The 17,554-nt window shown below is 35.9% G+C and overlaps 1 protein-coding gene and 1 pseudogene across 2 annotated transcripts in view; both read right to left on the bottom strand.

The window, feature by feature from the left end:
• Positions 1–17,554, bottom strand: part of MTREX (Mtr4 exosome RNA helicase) — a 102,131-nt gene that overhangs the window by 42,066 nt on the left and 42,511 nt on the right. For both annotated transcript variants that reach the window (XM_077897813.1, XM_077897814.1), the window contains 3 exons: positions 15,934–16,084; positions 7,629–7,801; positions 7,117–7,185 (listed from right to left, as the gene is read on the bottom strand). In XM_077897813.1, the coding sequence (XP_077753939.1) occupies positions 7,117–7,185; positions 7,629–7,801; positions 15,934–16,084 (393 nt within the window). The remainder of the gene's footprint in view (positions 1–7,116; positions 7,186–7,628; positions 7,802–15,933; positions 16,085–17,554) is intronic.
• LOC144313267 (putative ATP-dependent RNA helicase DDX5 pseudogene) lies at positions 12,166–15,471 on the bottom strand (annotated as a pseudogene).

The raw sequence follows: 17,554 nt of genomic DNA, 5'->3' as shown, positions 1-17,554 counted from the left end.
TAAATGCCTATATTAAACTAAAAGATCTCAAATTAATAACTTGATCTCCTACCTTAAGACACACATACACACAAACACAAAAGAGAAAACTAAACCTAAAGCTAGCAGACAGAAGGATTAATAAAGATGAAACAGAAATTAATGAAACTGAAAAACAGGAAAAAAAAAATCAATGAAACCAAAAGCTGGTTCTTTGAGATCTACAAAACTGACAAACTTAGCTAAATGAAAGATTCAAATTATTACAATGAGAAGTGAGTTTAGTAAGTTCTTTATAGATCTTGGATACTAGTCCTTTATCTGATACGTCATTTGCAACTATCTTCTCCCATTCTGTAGGCTGTCTTTTAGTTTTGTTAACTGTTTCTTTTGCTGTGCAGAAGCTTTTTAAGTCCCAATAATTCATTTTTGCTTTTGTTTCTCTTGCCTTCATAGATGTTATCTTGCAAATAGGCACTGTGGCCAAGTTCAAAAAGGGTGTTGCTTGTGTTCTTCTCTAGGATTTTGATGGAATCTTGTCTCACATTTAGGTCTTTCATCCATTTTGAGTTTATCTTTGTGTATGGTGTATGAGAATGGTCTAATTTCATTCTTCTGCACGTGGCTGTCCAATTTTCCCAGCACCATTTATTGAAGAGACTGTCCTTTTTCCAGTGGATAATCTTTCCTGCTTGTCGAATGCCAGCTGACCATAGAGTTGAGGGCCCATTTCTGGGTTCTCTATTCTGTTTCACTGATCTACTTGTCTGTTTTTGTGCCAGTACCACACTCAACAGCAAAGAAACAAACAATCCAATCATGAAATGAGCAAAAGACATGAACAGAAATTTCACCAAAGACATACACATGGCCAACAAGCACAAGAGAAAATGCTCTGCATCACGTGCCATCAGGGAAATACAAATCAAAACCACAATGAGATACCACCTCACTCCAGTGAAAATGGTAAAAATTAACAAGACAGGAAACAACAAATGTTGGAGAGGATGTGGAGAAAGGGGAACCCTCTCTTGCATTGTTGGTGGGAATGTGAACTGGTTCAGCTGCTCTGGAAAACTGTGTGGAGGTTCCTCAAAGAGTTAAAAATAGAACTGCCCTACAATTGCACTACTGGGGATTTACCCAAAGATACAGATGCAGTGAAAAGCCGAGACACCTACATCCCAATGTTTATAGCAGCAATGTCCACAATAGCCAAACCATGGAAGGAGCCTCGGTGTCCATCAAAAAATGGATGAATAAAGAAGATGTATACACACACACACACACACACACACACACACACACACACACACAATGGAATATTACTCAGCCATTAAAAATGATGAATACCCACCATTTGCTTCAACAGGGATGGAACTGGAGGGTATTATGCTGAGTGAAGTAAATCAATCAGTGAAGGACACACATTATATGGTTTTACTCATATGGGGAATATAAAAAATAGTAAAAGGAATATAGGGGAAAGGAGAGAAAAATGAGTGGGAAAAATCAGAGAGGGTGACATGAGATATTCCTAACTCTGGGAAACAAAAAGGGGGTAATGGAAGGGGAGGTGGGTGGAGGGATGGGGTGCTGGGTGACGGGCACTGAGAGGGGCACTTGACGGGATGAGCACTGGGTGTTATACTGTATGCTGGCACAAATCGAGCTCCCCCCTCCCCAAAAAAAAGAGAGAGAAGTAAAAGTGGAGACATTACTAATCATCTTTTAGAATTAAAAAGGATTATAAATTATATCAGGAACCACTGTATACAAGTAGATTAGGTAACTTAGATGAAATGGACTAATTTCTAACAAAGGAAATCAATGAAACTAACCCAAAGAAACAATTTCAACAGACCCTATAAAACTGACTTAGTAATCATAAACTTCCCTCAAAGAAAAGCCCAGTCCCAGATATTCTCACTGACAAATTATTCCAATTAAAAAAAAATTAATACCATTTCTTCAAAAAGTCTTCAATAAACAGAAAAGGGGAACACTACCAAACTCATTATGCTCTCTCGCTCTCTCTCATATAAATAAATCTTTAAAAAAGAAAAAGAGTATGTAAATAAGAGGGAAAACATGCTCTGTTCATTACTGAAAGACTCAATTATGTTAAGACAGCAAAATTCTCCAAACTGATAAAGATTCAGCACAAGCCCTCACAGAATCCCAGCTGACTTCTTTGTAAAAATTGACAGTTAATTAAATTCATATGAAATTTTAAGGATCCCAGAATAGCCAAAACAATCTTGAAAAAGAAGAACAGGGCAGCCTGGGTGGCTCAGCAGTTTAGCGCCGCCTTCAGTCCAGGGTGTGATCCTGGAGATCCGGGATTGAGTCCCACGTCGGACTCCCTGCATGGAACCTGCTTTTCCCTCTGCCTGTGTGTCTGCCTCTCTCTCTCTCTCTCTCTGTCTCCCATTAATAAATGAAAAAAATAAAATAAAATAAAATAAAATAAAATAAAATAAAATAAGAACAAAGTTGGAGAACTCACAAGTCTTTATTTTTTTTAAACTTAACTACAAATATGGTAAATTGAAGACCATATGGTATTGGCATTGGGATAGACACAGAGGTCAATGGAATGGAACTGAGAGTATAGAAATAAATCTATGTGCCTATGATCTTCTGAATTTTTTTTTTTATAAATTTTTATTTATTTATGATAGTCACACAGAGAGAGGGAGAGAGGCAGAGACACAGGTGGAGGGAGAAGCAGGCTCCATGCACCGGGAGCCCGATGTGGGATTCGATCCCGGGTCTTCAGGATCGGGCCCTGGGCCAAAGGCAGGTGCCAAACCGCTGCGCCACTCAGGGATCCCTGATCTTCTGAATTTTGATAAGGATGACAGGATCATTTAATGAGGAAGGAATTTTCCAATAGCGAGAGCTAGGATAAGAATGAAGCTGGACCCTTACCTTATACCATGTACAAAAATTAACTGAAAATGATCAGGGGCCTAAATATAATAGCTAAAACTATAAAACTCTTAGAAGAAAACACAGAGGTAAATCTTCATGACCTTGATGTTGGCACTAATTTTTTTTTTGGCACTAATTTTTTATATGACATCAAAATCATGAATAACAAGAAAAAAAAATTAATTGGATTACCTCAAAATTAAAAACTTTTGTGCTTCAAAGGATACTATCAAGAAAAGTGAATATAATCCACAAAATGGGAGATAAATATCTGGAAATCAAATATCATAAAGAACTCATATAACTTAGTAATAAAATGACAACTCAATTTGAACGTGGGCAAAAGAATTGAAGATATTTCTCCAAAAATATACAAATAGCCAATAAGCACATAAAAAGATCCTTGGTAATATGAGTCACCAGGGAAATACAAATCAAGACCACAATGAGATACCACTATACACCAAGTGTAATAAAAAAGTCAGAATTAAGTGTTGGTGAGGATGTGAAGATATTCAAAACCGTCATACATTGGTAATGTGAATGTGACATGGTGCAGCCACTTTAGAAAAAAACCTGGTAGTTCTTTAAATGGTTATACAGTATCCATGGGACCCAGCAATTTCACTCCCAAGAGAAATGAAAACATATGTCCACACAAAAACTCAGCCATGGAGGTTCATAGGGGCATTATTCATATAGTCCAGAGGAAGAAACAGTCCAAATGCCTATCAAATAATGAATGGATAAACAAAATGTAGTGTATCTGTACAATGGAATGCTATTTATTCATTAAAAGGAATGAAGTGCTGAAATGCACTACGACATGCTTAAACCCTGAAAACATGCTAAGAAGCCAGTCGCAAAATACCATATTATGATTCAATTTTATGAAATTTTCAGAATACGCAAAAATATAGATAGTAGATAAATAGCTGTTTAGGACTGAGGGAGGGTATGAGAGGACAGGGTGGAATGACAAAGATTTCTTTTTCCTTTTCAGGGGATGAAAATGTTCTAAAATTGACTGTGGTGAAAGTGAATTTACTAAAAGTCACTGGGTAAACAGTACAGTATGTTAATACTATCTCAATAAGACTTGAAAAAAGAAACACACAAGAAATGTAAAACCTGCAGTGATAGAAATATATAGCACTTCAGTACATTACAGGTAAGAAAAATTTTGCCCTAGCAATATTCTCTTAGATATAGACAAGTTATGGAATGCGTAAACTGGGAAAGGCTTTTTCATCATGGGTTATAGAAGTATGAATGGAACCACAACATTAAGTATTTACGGCCACATTCTTTATCATACATGAAAAACAGAACTTAACAGGCATCAGCTTAAATAAAGACTATCCTTTCAAGTTCTTCTCAAGGAAGATCATACCTGTTACTAGTAATAATTACTAAAGAAGATAATGTGTGTCTTTGGAAGGGAGAAGAGGTAGGAAAGCATTTTAATAGTTTTCTCATGGCTGAAGGTGATGAAATACAAAATATAAAAAAGCCTGTAAGTCATATCTGAGTTCTAGTCATGGCTCAAATGAGTAATACCCATGTGATCTTTGTCAAATTTCAGCCTTGACAAAGATTGAAATTCTAAGCTTTACTTCACTGTGTATTTTTTAAAAGGCAGGGGGATGAGGGGAGGCAGCATGAGAGAGGCAGACTTTATCCAGTTTAATAATGTTGGCTCAATACAGCCAACTTTTCAAATAACCAAGCTTGAAATCTTATCATCACTAAAACTACCCCTCCACCTTCTCACACAAGACTGTCCATTCTTAGTTCCTCAGTCTCCTCTACCTGAACACTTATTCTACTACCATCTTCCTTCTGACTCCAAAAATAAGAGTCTCCTTAATTAACAAACTTGCATGTACTGTGCTCTTTCAATATCTTCCAAAACTGTCAAAACAATAACTTCTGATCGGATCAATCCCTCCCTCAAAAATAAACAGATTAAAAAAACAAACAACCAAACTAAACCCAAGCAAACCAACCAACCAATCTTCAAACACCTACCTTTCAAATGTTTACATCTAGATCGAATATATTCATATTTGTATTTTAACCATTTTCTGTGATTAACTTCAATACTTCTAAAAGATTTCACTCTACCTGAAATGTTCTGGGCCTGCTACATATCATTGCTTCTCCAGCAGTAAATATCCATCAAATGAATGCTACTCATTCTCCAAGTTTCCTTTAAAAATTTTAAATTATCTTCCTAATTAGATGCCATCTCTAATAGCTCAGACATAATTTCTTCCTATGCGCTCCAAATGCACTTTACTTTTATCTTTACTCAAGTATTTATACTTATTTGAGTATAAAATACTCAAGTATTTATACTATTCTGCCTTTTATTTTCATTATCTGCTTTCTGCTATTCACCAAATGAGTAAGCACAAAGATTTTGTGTCTGCGGTCAGTGAATACTTATTAAATTGGGATCAAATGAGGCAACAAGTGTGACAATACTTAAAAAACAAATCTTACAAATATTACTAATGAAGATGGTAATTTATCAAAACGGTAATAACAAACTATCCTTAAGAAGTTCTTCAGTGGAATTAATCGCCGATCATTCACAAAAGTACCCATCACAAACCTATGAATTTTTTTTTTTAAGATTTTATTTATTTCTTTGAGAGAGAGCACAAGAGGAGGGGAGGGGCAGAGGGAAGCAGGCTCTCCACCAAGCAGGAAGCCCTGATGAGGGGTTCGATCCCAGGACATGAGTTGAAGGAAAGACACTTAACCAAATTAGTCACTCAGGCATCCCTAAACCTATGGACTTAATTGTTTCTCCAAAAAAAATGATTTCCGTATTTCTAAATTCATTTACATATTTCAGGAGTGATTTCCAATTCTAAAATTTAATTTCTATTTGCTCTATACCTAGGTGGGGCAGAGAAGTTAATGATGGCAAAAGCATGAGATGGTCAACCTTATGAGAAAGCACATATCATCTTATGCAAACTATTCTTTTTTTTCTTTTTTAAGGACACTTCATACCCGATAAGGGACCTGAACTCACGACCCCAAGATCAAGACCTGAACTGATATCAAGAGTCAGGTATCCAATAGACTGATCCAAGTTCCTGTAACTTACGTGCCCTACAAACTATTTATTTTTAAAGATAAAGAAAAATAGGGGCGCCTGGCTGGCTTAGTCATTTAAGTGCCTGCCTTTGGCTCAGTTCATTATCCCAGGGTCCTGGGATCAAGCCCCATGTTGGGCTTCCTGCTCAGTGGGGAACCTGCTTCTCCCTCTCCCTGCCACTCCCCCTACTTGTGCTCTCTTTCTCTAATAAATAAATCTTTAAAAAGAAGACAAAATAAACATGGAGATAAAAAATGTTGCCTGAGGTCACATATTGGGAGACACAGAAAATATAACAGGATGGCTAACTTAATTTCAAGATAGCAGTCATCTAACAAAGTAACAAAATTTTCCTTGATTTTATATACAAATAATCTTTTCAAAATATTTATATAAATAATGACCAAAGCCAATTTTATTATTGTTTTCCCTTAGAATAAGTAAAACTGACTAGCTCTTTTTAACACCTTTTCTTCAACTTTCTATTATATACCTAAATTAAAATTTGAATTTTCTGTATCAGAAGCTTATTTTTTCTTATATTCAATTTAAAGAGTAAAATTAAAAAGTATTGATGAATTCAAACAAGACATATAAACTGTCACGAAAATAAAATTTGCTGTTGTTCGGAAAATAACAGCACTTTATTTATGTATTTATTGAATAACAGCACTTTATTTTTAAAAAAAAAATTTTTTTTGTAAATTTTTATTTATTTATGATAGTCACACACACACACACACACAGAGAGAGAGAGAGAGAGAGAGAGAGAGAGAGAGGCAGAGACATAGGCAGAGGGAGAAGCAGGCTCCATGTACCGGGAGCCCGACGTGGGATTCGATCCCGGGTCTCCAGGATCGCGCCCTGGGCCAAAGGCAGGCGCTAAACCGCTGCGCCACCCAGGGATCCCCTGAATAACAGCACTTTAAAGACAAAACTTAAGATTATTCAAAAACGTAATTATGGCAAAATTAATTATAGCTTCTCTTAAATGTAACACTATTTCTACTTTGATCAATTTCATGAGTCTGAAAAGACTTTTCACTAGAAATTTATATGATTCTACCTTAAGGGCAAGAGTTTACCTTAACATTTGACTTTTTTGAGAAATTCACCACTACTCCCCAGCCAAAATCATCTCCTTCATTCTTTACCTAAAAAAAAAAAAAAAGGGAAGTAAATAAAAACATTTATGTTCAAAAGAAATTTTAGACTTCCATGTCCACATTATGGGCTAATAAAACTTTAAGTTTTCCTGGTAAAATATTTTTTGAAAGATTGCTGTTAAACCTAAGGAAAAACATATTAATCCTCAAGAAAAAAATCACCATCAAATTTCATAGGCCACTAAAACAGCAACAATAGGAACATGTCAGTTGGCAAACAAATTTATAAAATATGTATTTGTTCTGAAACTGAGATCTTTTATATTTTATAATTCATCCAGGACTTAAAACTGCATACAAATAAAAATCAGTGGAGATTAAAAGGCCTTCACACAGGATCCCACCCCCACTCAATACCATGTGAATGGTATAAAACAATATAGTTAATGTAGAGCAACAATTAGAAGAATCTTTATCCAAAAATGACATACCTTTACCAAACGACCTGGTTGTAGAAATGGTAAGCAGTATTTTGGTTTGTGAACATATTCTTCAATTTCTTTACCCAGTTTGGCAAGCTGCTGTCTAATCTTATAATAGATGACGACGCTTTCCTCATTTGGTATTACTATTTTATTATATTGTTCTTCTGAGTTCTTTACTTCTGTAAATACATGTAAAATATTTTAAAAATAATTTACGTAAATTATACCAAGATACATCTGTTTTTCTACTATAAACATAGGAAACAAAGTCAGCTTGCATACATTAGAAGTTTTATGGAAAAACTTCAGATATAACTGCAAGTCATTCTGAGCATTTTCTTTCTACATTTAAGGTTCATTAAATTCCTCCAACTCATTAACTGTGAATCTTCAGATTGAGTCTGAATTGGCCGTGATTATGGTAAGTTGTTTTTTTCCTAGGATGTGGGAGAGGGGGTTATCTATAAGAATTCTAGGCCTACACTGTTCAACACAGCACTGTCCTATAAAACTTTTTGTAATGGTAGAAGAGTGCTAGATCTTTTTTTTCTAATATAGTGCCAGGAGACACCAGCCATATATGGCTATTTAAATTAAAATTTATGAAAATTAAATAAAATTAAATATTTAGTTCCTCAATAGCACCAGAACCATTTCAAATACCTCCGTACTTGAAGGGCACAGACATAGAACATTTCTACCACTGCAGAAAGTCTACTAGACAGAACTATTTGGGGCCTTTCAAGTAATACATTGCTTTAACTTTCTGCAAGAATCCAGTTTGCTACTGTCATGACAACTTCTACCACCATCAGAGTTGCGATCACTAAAACTGAGGACCAGCAATTCAATCACAGTTCTTTCTCTACTCAGTCAGTAGCCAAAACACAGGCCCTTTTCCCCAATAGTTCTTAGCTAATCTAACCATTCTTAGCTAATCTATACCATTTCCTGCTCCAGTTCTTGCATCTACTGCTGACCTCCCTTCCTCACTCATTTCATTATGCCTCCATCCCATTGTGAACAAGCACAATTTCAAATGAGGTTAAATACACAAAACTTAAAACTCACTGTAAATACATTTAGTACATTTACAACATAAGCAAATATTAGCATCACCTAGTTCTAGAGTATTTTCACTGCTCCAAAAGGAAATTCCATATCCATTGAGCAAACACACTCTTCATTCACTCCTCCCCACAACCTCTGACATCCTACTTTCTGTTTGCATGGATTTATCTATTCTAGATTTTTCATATATGTGCAGTCACACTATACGTGGCCTTTTGTTTGGCTTCCTTCACTAGCATGTTTTCAAGGTTCATCCATGTTACAGTACAGCATGTATCAGTACTTCACTTTTTATGTCTAAATATTAATCCACTATATAAGTACACCATTTTAGTGATCTGTTTACCAGATGGTGGTCATTTGGATTATTTCTACCTTTTAGCAACTGTAAATAGTGCTGTTATGAATATTCATGCACAAGTTTTTGTTTGAAAATATTTCTTTCTTTTTTTTTAAATTATTTATTTATTTATGATAGGCATACAGTGAGAGAGAGAGAGAGAGGCAGAGACACAGGCAGAGGGAGAAGCAGGCTCCATGCACCGGGAGCCCGACGTGGGATTCGATCCCGGGTCTCCAGGATCGCGCCCTGGGCCAAAGGCAGGCGCCAAACCGCTGCGCCACCCAGGGATCCCCAAATATTTCTTTTATTATATCCCCAGGAGTGGAACTATTGGGTCTTATGGTAATTCTGTATTTAACTTTCTAGGAAGTGCTGAACTATCTTCCACAATGACAATATCATTTTGTTAATATATTAAAAACAAAGCCAAAAACCTATCCTAATTGAGTGTGAAGTGGTATTTCTATGTCGTTATGAATGGCACTTCCCTAATAACTAATGTTGAGCATGTTTTCATATGATTGTTTACTGGCTAACAGTTTATCTTCTTTGGAGAAAAAAAAAATCTATTCAAATACTTTGCCCATTTAAAAATCAGATGATTTGATTTGTCTTTTTATTTTTGAATTGTAAGAGTTCTTTATATATTCTGGAAAATAGACCTATATCAGATATATGTTCTACAAATTTTTTTCTCCCATTCTGTGGGCTTTTTATTTCCTGTTGGTGTCTACTAGGTACAAAAGCTTCCAATTTTGATTAAATCAAATTTATGAATTTTCTTTTGTTACTTGTACTTTTGGTGTCTTATTTAAGAAACCACTGCTAAATCCAAGGTTATAGGGATTTATACCTATGTTTTCTTCTAAGAGTTTTGTCTTCAGTTCCTGTATTTATGGCTTTCACTCAATCTCAGTTCATTATTGTATATGGTAAGAGTCCAATTTCATTCTTTTACATATGACTATTCCACTGCTCCAAGAGCGTGTGTTGAAAATCAACTGACCACACATGTATGCGTTTACCACTTCAAGACTTTCAATTCTATTCAACTGGTTAAACTCCTCTATTTAATCTGTATTTTTTTCGTTTCTTTATCCACAAAATGAAGATAACAAGAGTGCCCTCTATGGAATTATGAAAGAATAAAAGTGAAGTTTAAAAAGTAATCTATTGGTTGCTAGAATACACTATTTTTACAGATAAGAGGAAAAAACCCAAAGGTTGGTACACTACTATAAATACTATTTCTCTTGGTTATTCAGTCACTAAACCAGACTAACTGCTGCCTATGTGTGTATAATTACCCTACTCATGCATGACCTTGTGCTAACTGCTTAGGAATATTTTAAGTTTAATTCTTTTTATTTGAAGTATAGGGGTGCCTGAGTGGCTCAGTTGGTTAAGTGTCTGCAGTTGGCTGAGGTCATGATCCTGCGGTTCTTGGGATCCAGCACCAAAGTGGGCTCCCTGCTCGGCAGGGAGCCTGCTTCTCCCACTCCCTCTGCTCCTGCTCTCACACACTCTAACAAACATACAAACAAACAAATAATTTAAAAATAAATAAACAAAATAAAGTATTAAACTGGCTTGGTGCACCCAGAGGGCTCAGTTGGTTAAGTGTCTGACTCTTGGTTTTGGCTCAGATCATGATTGATCTTCAGTGTGGTGGGTATGAGCCCCGAGCTGGGGGCTCTGTGCTTAATGTGGAGTCTGCTTGTCCTTCTCCCTCTGCTCCTCTCCTGCTATCTCAAATAAATAAATAAAATCTTAAGAAAAATATATTGAGCTGGCTTATAACCTTATGTGTTTCAATGACAGCATCTGAAATTTCTACGAGGTAAAATTAACTTCCTTTTTACTATTAAACATTAAAATACCTTAATTTATATCCAAATCTACAATGTACTTAAATCTTGTGGATACTATTTTTAAAAATTCTATTATTATATATAATGTTTTTTTTTTGTTTTTGTTGTTGTTTTTTGCAAGAGAAAGAGATTGATAGCCTCTTTAAAAACATAGTTCTTTGAGACACCTGAGTGGCTCACTCAGTGTCCAAATCTTGGTTTTGGCTCAGGTTGTGATTTCATGGTCACTGGGATCAAGCCCTGCATCCAGCTCCACGCTGTGTTGAGTCTACTTGAGATTCTCTCCTCCTCTCCCTCCGCCCCTACCGCTTGTGCTTGCTCTCTGAAATAAATAAATACAAAAGTTTCTTGACAAAGAATCATTTCTTTCTCTTTGCTAAGGTCGTAGGTATTCACCAAGACAAATGGCATCACACAATTTCACAATAACAAATATAATCTGAAGTTATACATTTGCCATTAATTTTATAAGGTGCATTTAAAAAATTTAACAGCTGTGCTCATAGTATTTAAATACAGGTAAGTCTTAAAACTAGCCAGCTCAAGTTTTCTTTAATCAATGTTTTGTCATCCTGTTTTCTTTTTTTAGTCAGAGAAGTTATTTCATCTATTTTCACCGTATTAAAAAAGAGATGATCTATGACTTAATAAAAACAGCTTAGCTCAGCAGCAGGAGTCCAAGACTCTAATCTCAATTCTGCCAGCAAACAAATGTATAACCACAGATACTGACTTAACTTCCCCTAGGCCTTTATTTTTTTATTATTTTTTTCAGTCTTCACACCTTTTTTACTGGAGGCTATGTATTGCCTTCATTTCTTGTATTTTTTTTTAAAGATTTTATTTATTTATTCATGAGAGAGACAGAGAGAGAGGCAGAGACATAGGTAGAGGGAGAAGCAGGGCTCCGCGAGAAGCTTGATGTGAGACTCGATCCCAGGACCCCGGGATCACGCCCTGAACTGAAGACAGACACTCAACCAATGAGCCACCCAGGCGTCCCTCATTTATTATATTTCAAATCACTGTACATTTACTTTTGTGAAAATACCGCCTGCATTTTCTGGTACACACACAAAAAAAGCCCCTAAAAATGGTTTCAGGAAAGGAGAAAAATATCCAATTTAAATAGTGAAGTAGTTAAATAAATAAATAAATAGTGAAGTGGTGCACCATAATTACTGCTACACTGCAGTCATTTCTGCATTTCCTATGTTTCTTAAATATCTTGTCTGATAACATACAATATAAAGAGCAATTATGAAAAACAGACATTTACGTCTAAAGTCTTAGAATAACCTGTTGGCACTGGATAACCATTCACAGGCACAGCCTCACTAGCAGGATATGCATATGCCCATTGGTTCATAACATTGACGCATCTTTGGACACTACTTCCATATTGCTGAGTGCTATCATAATCATTCTGTTAAGTGCCTATTGGGTAGCCAGTCCTAAAACTGGTCTCTAAACCAGCAGACAAAATTATTTCCAAAGTTACCATTGGTGTAAATTGCATCACAGTAAATACCATTGAGTTTTCCCCCCAAAATCTCTCTTAATCAGACTAGAGTAACACCTGTCATAATTTTCCCTCTCTCAAAAGGCATTAAATCCAAAACTTCTGCCCAAAGGGTACCTGTTCCAATGGTCATCCTTCAACCCTCCTCTACCCCTGGAACAAGCTGAACCTCTGATGTCTTCAACCAACTGAAGCAACTTGGGGTTAAACGTTCTTGATTAGCTTCATGAAGCAGAGAGATAAGGTTGCTCACTTGGTTTATGTTATTAGGTATAAAAAAAGTGTATGCAAAAAAAAAAGTGTATGCTGTGCCTGTCTTGGTACTGTGAACAGCTCTTCTAATTCAATGAATATAATCCTCCAAGAAGTTAGGGTAGTCATAACTGATAACAAATTTCACATCTTCCACATCTTGCCCTTGAAGCTGTATCTGTAGCAATCCAAATATGGGTCAGCCACCCGTCTTTCCTTATTTTTTTAGTAAGCTCATCATATCTTTTTTGGTTTCAACAAAAACAATGGTTTTATTCTACTCCTCATTCACCATCTCTTCCACCAAGGAGTAAGTTTTTCATCCTTTTCTACACCATGGCACATATCTACAATCTGAAGAATCTGAAGAATGTCGTGGTTTGCACTCAGTTCCAATCCACCAATGTTTACATGGATCAAGCTGTTCTGATCCACAATCTTCCTTATTTGGGGTTCGAAGCCCTTATCAAGCATTCTATCTACTTAATCAAGGATAGACAAGGTAGGTAGTTCTTCTCAGATTGGTTTTCCCATACTCTAAATAGTCAATCAGTCTTCCAGGTGTTGCAACACAGGTTTCCACATCTCTCTCCAAATCACAAATCTGTAAGTCCCTTGGGAACACAACCAAAGATGCAAGTGGACCTCCAGCAACATACTCTATAGTATTTAGCAGCTATTTGATGTATCTGTTGGGCAAGTTCCAAGGTGGTGCCAGCAACAAGCAAATAGGCCCATTATCTTTCTCTAGGAATGGCTGATGATTGATGTGGATGACAGCAGACAGCAAATAAGACAATGTTTTCCCATATCCAGTCTGTGCTATTCCAACCACAGTCGATTCACTCAGAGCAATGGGCCAATCCTGAGCTTGAGTAACAGTGGGTTCAGTAAAATTCTGTCTTGCGGTCACATCCATTACGTTTGCAGGGGAGTTTGCTTCATAAAGAGGCAGAACTGGCTTTGGGCAGTTGTGACCTCTAACTATAATTAAAAAAAAAAAATTTCCTTATTCCTTCTATATGTTTCCACTTCTTGTACTGTGCACCTAACTAAATCAAGGTGTTCTTGATAAAAATTTTTCTCAAAATTTGGGCAGCTCATCAAGATTTCCTTTCTTTTTGACTAGTTTTTCCTCCAGAGTTTCCAAATTTCTTTCCAGATAGGGGCCCTGCCCTACTTCTCCCAAATCGAGATGTACCAAAGCTGTGTGATTCTTCAAGATGATACTGCTTTTTGTTCACTGCCTGGTGCCAAATATTCTTTTACAGTGATAGGCATCTGGTAAGTCAACATTTGGAAAATTATCTCAGTGTCTCCGGTTGAGGACATGGAATGGTATCATCTAAAGCCACATATGCTCTGCTTGTGGACAGCAACTGGGGCAAGCTGGGGACTAGGGGTTCAATCTTCCAGTTATCTGCAAATGACTGGTCCCTAAATGGCTGATTAGGTGTAATCAGAATCTGAAGGGGATTCAGGGAGGAGGGAGTCCTAGGCCTTTAAGAAAAAAATCTGCAAAATGATGCCAAAGCTCCTTCCAGATCTATAGCTTGTAATGAAACAGCCTCTCTTAAGACCTGATAAGTTAATGTAAGAGGAAATAATTATGATCTATTATCCAGGTAAGGTTAAAGAAAAAGAAAAAAATTTTTAACACACTTGGATGTTTTAAGCCTTTTTCCTTTGAGGCACATTATTATAATTCATTTACTTTTGGCTACATAAAAATTGAGTTGAGTGTACTAATACTTGTGATAGAAAAGTATCTCAAATTTACCTTTATCGTTAAATAAATCACAGCACACATATAAAATGGAAATATTATGTAATCATAAAATCATACTTTGAAAGGATATTTGAGATTAAATTTTAAAAAGCCAGAATCATCGAGCCAATAATGAACATAAAGTATTAACACAAGGCTAGGCATAAAGTAAATATTTAACAAAAGATGCTAACATAAGTACCATCAGTATACTTTTATAAAAACTGCATACAGTAGTTCTCCCCCTTATCCACAGTTTTTTTTTCCTGTGGTTTCAGTTACTTGTGTTCAAATACAGTCTAAATAGAGATCACCTTCCTTCAGACAGTACATAAGGGAGCCTAATGCTACATCACAGTGACTGATTCATTTACTTCTCTCTTCACCTGATTATGTAGGTATTTTACCATCTCACATCATCACAAAAAAGGTGAGTAAAGAGTTAAGATATTTTTAGAAAGCATATTCACAAAACTTTTTTTATAATATATTGGTAAAATTGTTCTATTAGTTACTATTGTTAATCTCTTATTGTGCCTACTTTATAAATTAAGCTTTACCACAGGAATGCATATATGTATACAGAAAAACATAGTATATATAGGGTTCAGTACTATCTGTGGTTTCAGGTATCTGTTGGGAATCCTAGAACATGTAACTGTGGATAAAGGGAGAATTAATATATTTAATCCCACGTTAAGAAAAAAAAATTTATGAGAAAGAAAAAAGTTGGAAAACTACGAACTGCTTAGGTTGGCTCTGTGTAAAGTCACAAATGATTTTAACTCTCCTCTGTATCTTTTATTCAATGTCCCTGTTTTTCTGCTTGACAATGACTATGCATTATTTTTGTAAGATCTACCCAAACCAGTATTTTCAATCTATGCCTCTGTTTTAGGTTTTAATCCACTCTATATGATAATCAGCCAAAATATCCTTTAAGATAAGGATCAGTACACAATTCTACTTGAACAGAGTTACCATAAAACACTTACTTTCTGAACTTTAGGAAGCATCATCATATTAGGAGCTAGAAATTCTAAAAGGCTGAACTCAAATCCCACAGAAGCATTAAATTTCCTTAATCATTTATAAACTTATGCTGTGGCATTTTTTTATAATGAGAAAACAATACAAGGCCAAGACTAATAATATACACATCCTTCTTACAGGTCAAATTTTAGTATATCTGGCTTTTTGTTATATCATGATTCATGAACATGAGCTATCATGTAATATGCCTACAACAATAAATTATATCTAATTTGAACCAATTACAGAAAGGTGTACTAACAGGGTTTTCTTACTTTTATTTTAAAATGTTCTCATTGGTCGTAATGACCAGAGCACAGTTCTTACTTTATGTAAAAATCAAGATATGGCTAACCAGAAAATAAACAATAGCCTAGGCAGCCAATAAGGCAGTGATTGTGCTCTTTACTCTACTAGCTAAGAAGACTTTGATAGAATAATTTTATACTTACTCTCTACTACTCCTGGAATTGCTCTATAATGCTGAAACTGGTAAAAGGATTTTTCCAACATGTACTCAGGATTAATTTCTTCTACACGTAGTAAATTCAAAACCATGTTGTAGGTCAAATGAAAAGCACTATTTAGAGGATCAGCTGAGCCCTAAGAGGAAAAAAAAAAGTCAATGTTGGGATTTTTCAAATATGATTTACATAGATACTTAAAAAACTGCTTAATAATTTAATCCATTTAAGGAATATTATAGAAATGCATTAAGTTCTTTCCTTTAAATGACCAATACAAAGTGATAAATAGTTGATCTTTGGGAAATTGTAATGGGGAAAAAAAAATCCACTAAGTACGAATAGTACTAGTTAAAATACTGTTTACCAACTATGTTTAGCTCTCTGCCTTCTAGGCACTTGATAAGATTACACTTTCTCACCCGTGGTGGGTGGGGCAAACAAACTGTTAATGATGGGTCACTTTCTGGCCAAGTATTTAATTGTTGGTGTGAAAAGCAGTCTTTTTCCCTCTGGCATAGTGACTGTTAAGGTTCAAGGTGTGGTTCCTCCATCATCTTGCATCCCTAAACAATGATAAGCAGAACCTTCTTTATAAATCTGCCCTGAACAAGAGAAATAAACCTTTAAATAAGTTAAATTTAGGGATTTTTACTGTACACAACCTAGCTTGTGCTGACAGACTGTACTAAATTCACCTCAGAATGATATCCAAATAAAAATTAGCACCTTAAAACTCAGCTGTCTGGAGTGATATGAAAAGTTAAGTGTTCCTCTTCCCCAACTTACAGACCATTCTTTATCTACATTTTCATAATTCTTCTTTCTCTTAACTGTGACTGTTACCAAAGAAGGGCAAGACTAAGGGCTAGGCAGAATAAAATATTTATCTACACAGAGTGACCTTAACTCACGAAAAGTTTCTACCAAAAATACTTCTTTGAGATCTAAAATTTTCTTTCAGCAATGTTTCTTCAGAAATATTTTTTTAGGGACGCCTGGGTGGCTCAGTGGTTGAGCGTCTGCCTTCAGCTCAGGGCGTGATCCCAGGGACCTGGGGTCGAGTCCCACATCGCACTCCCTGCACGGAGCCTGCTTCTCCCTCTGCCAATGCCTCTTCCTCTCTGTGTCTCTCACGAATAAATAAATAAAATCTTGAAAAAAAAATTTTTTTTTTCAAGATTTTAGAGAGAGAGAGAAAGAGACAGAGATAGAGAATGTACGAGCAGAGAGAGGGAGAAGCAGGCTCAAAACGTGGGCCTCAATCCCAGGATTCTGGGATCATGACCTGAGCAGAAGGCAGACACTTAACCAACTGAGCCATTCCCACCCAGGTGCCCCCAGAAATATATTTTTAAATGTAAATACTTAAGAATGAAAATGGTTTTGTAGTTACACATAGTGAGAAAGGACTTCAATTACCACTCTGACCTCAAACTTTCTGATCAATTAATGTTCTTCTTTCCAGCATATCTCTTAACTCAGGCAAAAGACGCTATAAGCAAAGCATCCCCTGGTGGAAACTGAAACCACCCCCTCAAGGACTTCCTTGAGCCAGAAAGACTCTGCCCAGGACTAAGCCCAAGAAGATGAACAACTTGATCTGTAA

The sequence above is a fragment of the Canis aureus genome, chromosome 5 (genome assembly GCF_053574225.1).
Source record: "Canis aureus isolate CA01 chromosome 5, VMU_Caureus_v.1.0, whole genome shotgun sequence".
In the NCBI taxonomy this organism is placed as follows: domain Eukaryota; kingdom Metazoa; phylum Chordata; class Mammalia; order Carnivora; family Canidae; genus Canis; species Canis aureus.
The sequence above is the reverse complement of the archived record's forward strand: the minus strand, read 5'-3'. Positions and strand labels throughout refer to the sequence as shown.